Raw genomic sequence first — 10,949 nt, forward strand, 5'->3', positions numbered from 1 at the left:
ATACTCCTGAAAATATGTTAATAATGTAATTACTCAATACCTTAATAACTTTAACGTATACATATATTTCTAATTAGTCTTAATGTGAACGTAAAAAAAATATTCGATTAACTTTTTTTCATTTTTATAAATCAAAATATTTTTAAAATTTAAAACACGAATTTAGACAATTGAAAAATATAGCTCTTTGACTATTATAATATCAAACTTCGATGAAAGTTCAAAGATTATTATAGGCACCAGATAATATATATTATGTTTTATTATTTAACTATTTGAAAACAATAACAACATATTTAAAAACTGGTGTGAGAGTGACTTGTTACTGATGTCCATATTAATTAATTTAAAAGTAAATAGAGAATCTCACTTGTTTGTTCAGATACTTATTGCATAAGAATTATATATATTACATAAGTACAATAAAATGTATTATTTTAAATTTTCTGTGGATCCATATCATGACGTAAATCTACACGGCCTCAGCAGCACCTAACGGCAGAAACGAAAAAGGTTAGCTTACATTATAAAATTAATAATAATAATTTTTGATGGAATTTTATTGGTCATTTATGACTATCTTGGATTTATAAGTAGCTAATATAATAAAGTTGTGCTTGTAATAAATCATTTAAGTAATAAGTATATGTTTCATCAAAAACGGTACAAAATTGGAATCGATTAGATATATCAAAAGGCTTAAGGCACAAGAGCCAGGCCCAGTATAAAGTCCTTTCTTTTTGTTAAAATGTTATTAATGTTAAGTATTTCTCTTTAATTCTAATACTATTCGTACCAGAACCACATAGCCTATGTTAAATTTTCGGAGAGACTTCTCTAGCTACATAATCATACTTCATAATCATTTTATGTGTATCTTGCTATATTAAATTGCCATTAATTTGCAAATGATCTATTTATTTACCTACGCTCTATCATTGTTTATATACTTACTTACCTCATTAGTTAGGTAAGAATATAAACAAATACAGAGAAGAAGATTTATTTAATACATTTTACAATTTGTTAATATTGTCGAATAACCTGAAAAAAAATAGAAGAAGAATTTAAAAAAAATAAATTGTATACCCAACAGTGTACTTTATCAAGTATTTTATTTTTTGTCGCAATCATAAAAAGGAATTCCATTGCCTAACAAATAGTAGCTTTAGTAGAATATTTTATATAAGAAATGGTCTATATATGTATAATGGTGAATAAATTCAATTCAATTTACAAAATTCATTTTGAGGCTAATCTTCTCAGAATATTCTTTTATTTTAATGAAATCTTCAAAAACGTATTCTATGAGTAGTTCGTCTTTTTTCTTTTCATCAATTGGCATCAGATTTCGGCAGCATGTAGCAGGACTAAGATGGTTCTGACTTCTGTGTTTCAAAAAAGGGTATAGAATCATCTCATAAAAGTATAGCTACAACTCCGATGGTAAGGAGTTCCTGTCCCAGTTTCGATCAAATCACGGGTATAGTAGATCGTTATCACACTGATCTACAGATTGTGTAGAAAATAAGAGGAGTTCGATCAACCTGTGTGTGTCTTTTTTTAGATAACGAGAAAGTTTTTGATGCTATCGAACCTAAATAGTGTTCGAATTACAGCGATAGGTTTCATATTTAGGTGCCAATTCCAGAACTGTGAGACAAATGAGATTCAAGTGAGCATATTGTATATTTTGGAAACTGTTGATTAGTGAGCCGAAGACAAATTATAGATGGATTAAAATGGATATAGAGACAACGCAAATATGGTAATTACATCACAATTTGTCATGTTGGTCTCGGATTAACTTGGCAACGAATCTTCAACATATTGATCTTACTGGAACCGATATGGGTCGATAGACGAATCCGCTCAAAATTTTTGGTGATTCTACCTATCTGAAGAAAGCCAAAGAAGTGGCAGTGGGCTTGTCATATTTGTCGCAGAACCGATAACCGTTGGGGGAAACGTGTTCTAGATTGTAGACCGCGTCTCAGCAAACGTAGTGTAGGACGTCCTCAAGCACGGTGGACGGGTCAGTGACGATTTATGCAAGACGGCTGGCAGGAGCTGGATGCGAGTAGCCGAAGAAAGACCACAGTGGCGTGCATTTGGAGGATTATGTCTAGCAGTGGACAAACATGGGCGCTAATGTAATCAAATATGTCGCTGTGGATGATTACCAATTTGGTAACCTCAGTGAAGTCATTTTCATTACCCATACAATATTTGAAGGTGACAATTTCCAACGATTGAGCCTTAACTATTATGACATACGGTATTGAAACATGTACTAGCTGTAGTAGTCCACAGATTTCATGTTGTTCAGCGTACTATGAATCGCATTTTAGTGAAATAAAATTAAATTAGGAGCACTACATTCAGTAAAATTACTTACAAATTAGCAAACTGCAGTGGTTCGTTACAAATATATTTGTAATATGAGTAAAATGTATGGAAATTTAAATCTCAGTTTGAATATCGTTGAACTAGACATTAACTAATGATAGTGACAATAATACATAAAAATTGCCGAGGTAACGATGGCTGCGAGCTAGATGGTAAACAGACGATCGGCGATTATTATTCACCACATTCGGCGTAGGTAAGGCACAGAGCACCCTCCAGATAAGTGGACCTATGTCCTAAAAAAGGTGGTGACCCTACTGGAAGCTGATATAAGAGAAGCAGTACCTTTAATCCGTTCATTTAGATAAAATATATCACTGGATTTGGTTTCAAAGATAATTATTAAAATATTTGTATAGGTTGAGGAATGATCTGTTAAATGTGTGAGAAGACAGATATAACAATCTAGCGAGCTGAGGAAAGGCTATGCTCGGGGTTTTTATGAACTATCGTATCTGAAGATATTTGCCAAATAATTGAGTCATCAGAATACATACGAATGCTATTAACATATCACCGATAATTATTAAGAATTATTTTAATGTTAATTGAAGTCGACGCCTTCAAATTAGGTGAAATTGCGATTTTTTTTTAATTTTAATTGCTTGTTAATTCCACAGTAAATTTACGTAGTATTTAGTACAATCTGTGACATGATCACTTTGAATAATTTGTTGATATTTTTTTTCAAAAACAAAATGTGTAACGATAAGAAATGAGGATACTACCATTATGTATGTATTTCAACCACAGTAAGAAACAAAATATAAAACTAACATGATGTCGAATTGTTCGTGATCTTCTGTAATTATTATGAATGGTTTTACTATGACTTCTTGATATAATAAAAATTGAGTTTGACAAGCCAAACTTACACAGTCCTGTTGGGCGGGTACCAGTGGCGTAGCTAGGTGAGGAAGGGCCCCGGTGCATAGAAAAAGAATCGGGCCCTCACCCCCTCTTTCCCATCCCTCTTTAACTAATAATTACCCTTTAAAGTTATAGATAGCAAATAAGAAATATTGTGCGCAGGCTCGTGTTTTTCTAGCTTCAGAAGCTTAAGGCTTAGCTTAGAGGGCCCCCTGAACTCCGGGGCCCTGGTGCACTGTACCACCTACCCTACGATAGCTACGTCACTGGTGGGGACCATCATGTAATGATTACACCATAAATATATTTATACCTAAATTTTAATCCACAAATTCTGCGTTGATGCTTTATAGAGTAATTTAAATGATTAATTACCTACTGTCATCTTTAGTTCATTTAAAATATCGGTCAGTGATAGAATAAGGAGGCAGAAAATTCGAAGTCATTTGATATACAGATGTCGGCCGTGTAGGGGTCGAATTATGTAATTAAACGAAGATAGTGGCTACAGTCATCGCTGGTTTTCTTAACGTAATCGCAGAATGATAAGTCGATTTTATAGAACAAATTACAAATCATCTTAAACTATCCGGTTCTATATAAAAATAATATCATATTTATGTTAGACCATGAGCTCGATCAACCTAATACGTAATAACTTTTTTAAATACTACCCTAAAACTTTTTTTTATTTAATCTATTCTAATGTTATAAATGTGAAAGTAACTCTGTTTGTCTTTCCGTCGCTCTTTCATGACCAAACTAATGAACCGAATTTGATGAAATTTGATATGAGGAAAATTTGAACTCTAATTAAGGACATACATAGTTTACTTTTTTGCTTAACACATGACAAACAAACACCTGAAACGCGAGCGAAGCAGCGGGCTACAACTAGTTATCAAACAATAAGTAATTTGTATTTAGTTGGCTCAATTTTTCTGTAAATGATTAATTCTTCATCGGAAAATAAAGTAAATGACTAAAAAATATTTATGCAACGTTGGCCAAAAATTACTTATCTCATAAATGATATAACCCGTGACTAACCATCGACGTTTTGTTATGTGATAGGAAACTGAGTTTATAAAATAATTTAAAAAATTATCTCTTAATTTAAACATACTCTTCATTATCATTATACGTAAATATTGATAAACTTTAAACTTTATATAGCCGCGTAAATATGATATTAGAAATTGTTGATGATGTAAGAAAACAATCGAAATAACTATTTTTAATATATATAGCTAAATATATAATTATTTTATGTTACTTATTTGTAATACTTTTCATTTGTATTAACTACTTTATTTGCTATGTTTTCGAGTAGAAATTTAAATAAATGGAACTCATTAACATTTTTTTTTAAATTTTTACTAGCCTGCAGACATCTTAATATTTATAATTTCTCACGAATAAAAATATGGATCTATAATATTAAAATATTTCCTTTAAGCATTGCCTAATTCTAAACGATCAACAATTTAAAGTTATATTTATCAAGTCATACTTGATACATATAACTATATATTATGCGTAATTAAATTGGCTTATGAGATTTTCTTCGTAACGATAACACTTATAATCTGGGTCTCATTTCTACAAATCGACATACAAGTTGATACTTTTGCTCAATCGAATACATACTCGATCGTTGCCGTTTAACTGTTTTTCTAATTTACTAACGGAATACATTTGCAGTGCGTTCAAAACCTATCGGAATATAAATATTGTAATTGATGTAAATATATAAAGTAAATCTTCAGTTTCGATTAAATTGGGGTTATTTTTCCTGAGGAATTGTCGAATAAATTGGAAGTTAACTCGTAGTTGATTTTACGCATAAATATACTTCAAAATAACAGAATCTCTTGATCTATATAACACATAAATGTGTTAATTTATGACGCCATCATGCCTTAACTACTCAGCTGATCGCCTTAAATTATATAATTTCATTAGAGATTTCTATGTCAAAAAATTACCTACCCTACCGAACGCTGTCATCTTCTCGATAAAACGCGGGCGATGCCGCAGGCGTTATTAATAGTATTTTAAAATATACATCTCTGGATTGCTTTAAATACTGTGCGGCATCCTGTAGTCATAACCTTCTTTTAGGAACTGCAGTTGGAAGTGGCGTAAATATTAACGTTTCATAAGTAATTACGATAAACTAATTAGATATTTGTTATTCATTGAAAAAAAGGAGTATGATCGTAGACAGATATTTCATTACTCAGAACTGATAGAATCATTAATTTTTGTTAATATCAATTTTTGAAATCATTTGAATTTTGATCCTAATCAAAGTAAAAGGCCATTTTGTACCATTTTGCGCCTCATTATGAACGCTCCAAATGATGGCAAGAATTATAGCTTTATTTACCCGTTGAATTCCGGTCAGTGTGGGAAAAATAAAGTGTCTCCTTATCAATTACATAATATGAATTAAACTATGTAGGTTAAGTGGGCAATATGGGTTTGCGTTAAACCAGTTGTTATCTACGTAGTATTTTGTTGTTACTAAGGTTAGTTACGAGTGACTGCTAACATGTTCTAATGTGTAAACGCTAGTTCCTCTCGTCATTCTATTTCTAAAGATTTGTGTCCAACCTCCCCTGTAGCGAGTTTTACAAATGAGGTAAATAATCTGAAATTATTTGTGCTTAAAACTTGCTGCTCATCTTTATAACTTGCTCGATTTTTTTAAAGTAATTTTGAAGACCTGAATGCCGTGCTAAATGTTGTTGTGCTTTTCAGGGACTAATAATATTCATATATTTGTTTTTTATTCGTTATTAACAAAAAGAAAAAAAATCTAACTTAGGTAATTAATGTCCGTCAATTCCAAAGGTCATTTGGTACTGTATATCATATTATAAAAATTATGGTCTATATTTCGATCGCCAAAATGTAAAAATCGTAAACAATTTTATACTTCCCAATTACTTACTTAAACAAGATAACCAAGACTGGCCTTAACCAGAGATTTATCGGTACAGAAGGTTGAAGGTTATCTGATATTTTGTTAAATTACTATCGTTTTATAAGAAATTTGTTCGGGATTTAATAAGTTGTTATGTTAATTAAAACTAAATGAAGACACATAAACACTGCATAATCGTTGTTTAATATTCATAAAACATCGTTTAATTTCATCAGATCTCATAGATTATATTACAAAAGAACTTATACTCATAAAAAGACCTTTTATATATAACAAAATAAAAGGGACCGAAAAGTGATCCTTGTGGAACACTGATTCTTAGTATGGATTCAGAATATTTTACTCTTAAATAAACACCAAAAAAGTTTTTGATTTAATTATGAAGCAAATTACAAGAACAAGGGTCGTACCGTTAACAATTTCAATTTGTAGCTTATACAAAAACATTTTACGCACTACACAATCAAATGCTTTGGATAAATTGCAAATAAGCTAATTGTATCGTATCGGTCCCACGGTGAAGCAAAATTTTCGCTATGGTTATGTATATTCTTTTGTTTCCGCTACAATGAAAAAGGAATACTTAACTACATTTTAAAGAATCAGGTTTTAGCTTTGGTTGTGTTTGAATAGAGGCTGACACAGTACCTACACAAAATATAGGATAGTGGTGTCGTCCATGTGTTCGCTTCTTCATGCTTAAAACTCTTACGGCCTACGTTGCTTTAAATCACCAGAAGGTAGGCTTAATAAAAACTAAATTATTATACAATTTACAAGCAAGTATTCGCAAAATAATATGAGGGATACTATCCCTAATATTTAGGGATATGATCATTATAACGTATAAACCAGATCAAGTTTTTTATTTAATATTGTAAGAAGCATTACACTTAGTTATTGATTGTCAAATTAAACACTACCGTCGGTTCGGAAAAGAAAACAAGTAGAAAAACTGCCGAAAGAAATTCAGGATGCATGGATTAAAATAATTAATATAAACAAAAACTAAAATACCTGTATGTCATAAAGTTTACACATAATTTCTAAAAATAAGTGTGTTTATATTTTATAAAAAATATAAACAGGCACGAAAACGATTTGCGATATGTCACATAAAATTGACTAAAGTAGCAAAATGATGAGTTAGATTTATTGCGAAGTTTATTTTAGTAGGGTAAAACACCCATTTATTGGCACTTTAAGGGACTATCTCATGAAAACCTTATATAGTTTTCACAATATAGAAATTTAAACATAAAAACTTGATTTAAACTCTTTTAAAAGTATTAGAAAACCTTTTCCAATAGATTTTATTCTAGATTATGCGGTATGATTTAACATTTTTCGGAATTAAATTATGTTGAGTAAAAAACCAGTCATTGGCACAGAAAATCCCTTCATTGGCAGTGATCATAACCCATTATTGACATATCCTCTATTTTCCTTAATTAAGACAGTAAGAAACAAATAAAAATGGTATAGTAATGAAAAACATTATAAAATGACTACAATGAACATTTTAATTAAAGAACATATATTAGAAACTTTTTTCTCATTACACATGAAAACAAAAGCCACTTAAACATGAAAACTGAACATTATAAATATTTATAAAAATATCAATTATAACAACTGAGATCGTTTTTTATACTATCCTATATTTTTTTTTTACAAATCTATATAAATCAACATTTTGAGATCACTATTTTAAGTAACTATGTACAAGGTCAATCATCATCTAATTCAGTCAATATTTTTTCTATTTCGTCCGTGGTGTATGTTTTATTATGACGACTTCCTTGCATTCTGTTTGTATCAATTAAATCCTGATCATTTTCTTTATTTTCAACAATGGTTTCAGTATCAAATTTATAGAATTTCTCAGAAAATAGTATTTTAGATATTTCGTCTTTAGGTTTCTTTTTTGTTTTGGTTTGTTTCTTTGGCACCTGTTGTTTCTCTTTTTCTAATTTCTTTCGTTCTCTTTCTTCTTTTCTTTTCTTGATCCCTTCTGCTTTTTCTTTTTTTATTCTGATTTTTTCACTTTCTTGTGCTTTCCACTGTTCAGAGGTTAGTACAAACGGAGTTTTTATAGAGTTCTTACGTCCTTTTCTTGTCGGTGTTTTGGGTAATATCAAAATGTCATTTAACTTTACGGGAGTAAGATTTTTCATGGGTATTGTTGAAGGTGTGACAGATGGATTACACTGATCTGAAATAATTTGTATTGACTGAACTCTTGTTAAATTCTGATTTTCGGGAGTAGTATTATGTATTTGAACACTGTGGTTTATTAATTCAAAATGATGTTCCTGTGATAAATCTTCAAATAACACGTTGCCTTCATCTGAGGACTCTACTAATTTTTCAAAAACAATTTCTTCTGAAATAGGGTGTAACTTAGATTCTTCTGATTCAACTATGCTATTTGGACAATCGTTTATAAATATTTGCATATTTTCGATCTCTAAATTATTATTAAAGTCTTCAACATTATTTATAAGTTCTGGTTCTACATCTAGATTTTGCTGTTGATTTGAAGATATATTTGCTGATGAACTAAAGAAATTCCAGATTTTTTTAATTAAAACAATTGACTCTTCTGATGTTAACTCTCCTTTTTCTATGCAATCAATGTTATTATTGCCTACTAATTTAACAAAATCTTCTTTTGAGAGTAATTTGTCTTTTTCTCGGGTGATGTCAGAAGAGTTGGACATTTTTATGCATTTTGTTCCAAGGCATTTACTGTAATCTACTGCATTTTCATCCCACGGACAAATCCCTGTTGCTCTAAACCCGTTGATAATAGTTTGCGGCTTTATACTTTTTTCTATTGTGTCTTTAAGCAATGGTACAAATTGATTCTTAGTTAGTGCTTGAGATGGATTAGTTCTACGCCATTCTAAAACACTTTTTTGCCATTCTGTTTTTAAAGGCTTAAATGCAGCAACGTCAGCAGGTTGTAAAAGCCTCGTACAATTTGGGTATAAAGCAATTAGAACTATCTGCAAAGATGAACACAGTTCGCTTACATTGTATGTTAAATGAGACTTATGACCGTCTACAAAAAGTATTACAGGAAATTTTGTACCATTTTTGACCAGATGGGGATGTAAGACATTCTTGATATAATCAAAAAAAATATCGGTATTCATCCATCCATTCTCACTGAGACCCACGCCCCAATCTTCTGGAATTTTAGAAGTTATTTCTGCAGGTAATCTTTTATTTGGAAAAATTACCATTGGTGGAGTAAGCTTTCCAGCTGCACTAAAAGTAAACATTACAGTCAACGAAGTTTTAGCCTGGGCGTGATTAACTTCATAAACATTTTTCTCTCCTTTCGAACTCAAAACGAGGCCTGTTTTTGGGCACAACACAAAATTTGTTTCATCTCCATTTAACACTCGATCTGGTTCAGAAAGAATGTGAAGCAAATTATTTTCAATAAAGTAGTCGTTAATTTGCCGAAACCATCCCCTGACATCATTTTCTGACACAGTTGAACTGGCAGTTGTAACTGCTTCTGGCGTACGAAAAGCAAGGGTAGGATGTCTGGCTAAAAATAATTTAAACCATTTCTCGCCATTTTTAAATGAGGACGCCCGATTGGTTTTTTGTAGAAATTGCGAAACACTTTTGATTAAATCGTCTTTTCTTTTTGGGAAGCCTTTTTGGCTACTAACTTTAATCCATTCGACTAAAGCCGCTTCTTCATCGTTATTTAAAACTGTGGGTGGGCCTGGTTTACAGCCATGCTCTGGATTCTTTAATCTAAACTGTATAGTCGAACGCGGCACTTGGAAGGTTCGGGCAGCAAGTTTTTTACTCATTCCCTTAGTAATTTCTACCAGGGCTTTTTGCAAATTTTCTTCGGAATACATCTTCCGCTTTACCTTATTATTCTTTACATTACTTATGGCTTTTGTACGTGGCTTCATTTTGAAGACAACTGAAAATATTTTCTAAATGTAAGGATTAAAATATAAATTATAAAAAATAATTGTTATGGTTGGTAAATCTTTACATTTAATAAGCAAACTTGTGAACTAAACATGCATAAAAAAATAGCAAAAAACTAATGTTTTTTGATACTAATTATTGACACTGCTGCCAATTAATGGTTTTCTATGCCATTGGCAGTGGGCCAACATTTGGAAAAAAATGTTTTTAACTTATGACACGCAATTATTTGAAATCTGAATCGTAAGATAATTAATATTAAGTATATTTTGACATTAAATATATTTTTTGTTTATTTACCTAATGTTGGCACAATGCCAATAAGAAGGTTTTACTCATATTATTTGTACCATATATTGGCACAGCAAAAACTTTACAAAATCGGTTTAAACAATAAAAATCGTTATTAAAAAAAGCTACTTAAACTTCTAAATAATCGTATAAAACAGTAGCTTTAAACAGAACTTGAAAGATTCGCGAACATTATTGAGAATAGTTAACTTCTTACCTTAGCAAAAACACAAATTTTTGTTAGTTTTTTTCATTCAAGTCCGAGTACGATAAACAAGTGTTCACCGCGGCGCCATCTTCAAAAAGGGGCAACTTCTGTGTTGCCAGTAGTATAGCACTTTAAAACTACTATTTATTGCACAAAAAAAATACAGAGTTCGGGTACTGGTAACCTTATTATTGATAAATAACTGTAACGTGCCAATAAATTGGTGTAATGCCAACAATAGGTGGTTTT

The 10,949-nt window shown here is 31.0% G+C and overlaps 1 protein-coding gene across 1 annotated transcript; it reads right to left on the reverse strand.

Moving 5' to 3' along the window:
• Window positions 1-7,734: 7,734 nt before the first annotated feature.
• LOC124532264 lies at window positions 7,735-10,949 on the reverse strand. The gene is made up of 2 exons (XM_047107058.1): window positions 10,710-10,949; window positions 7,735-10,190 (listed from the first exon to the last, which is right to left on the reverse strand). The coding sequence occupies exon 2, from the start codon at window positions 10,177-10,179 to the stop codon at window positions 7,963-7,965; it is 2,217 nt and encodes a 738-aa protein (XP_046963014.1). The 5' UTR covers window positions 10,180-10,190; window positions 10,710-10,949; the 3' UTR covers window positions 7,735-7,962.

This window comes from Vanessa cardui, chromosome 9 (assembly GCF_905220365.1).
Source record: "Vanessa cardui chromosome 9, ilVanCard2.1, whole genome shotgun sequence".
Lineage (NCBI taxonomy): Eukaryota > Metazoa > Arthropoda > Insecta > Lepidoptera > Nymphalidae > Vanessa > Vanessa cardui.

Bases quoted from the DNA above. Each gene is read 5' to 3' on its own strand.
- LOC124532264 (XM_047107058.1), bottom strand. From the start codon at position 10,179: ATGAAGCCACGTACAAAAGCCATAAGTAATGTAAAGAATAATAAGGTA.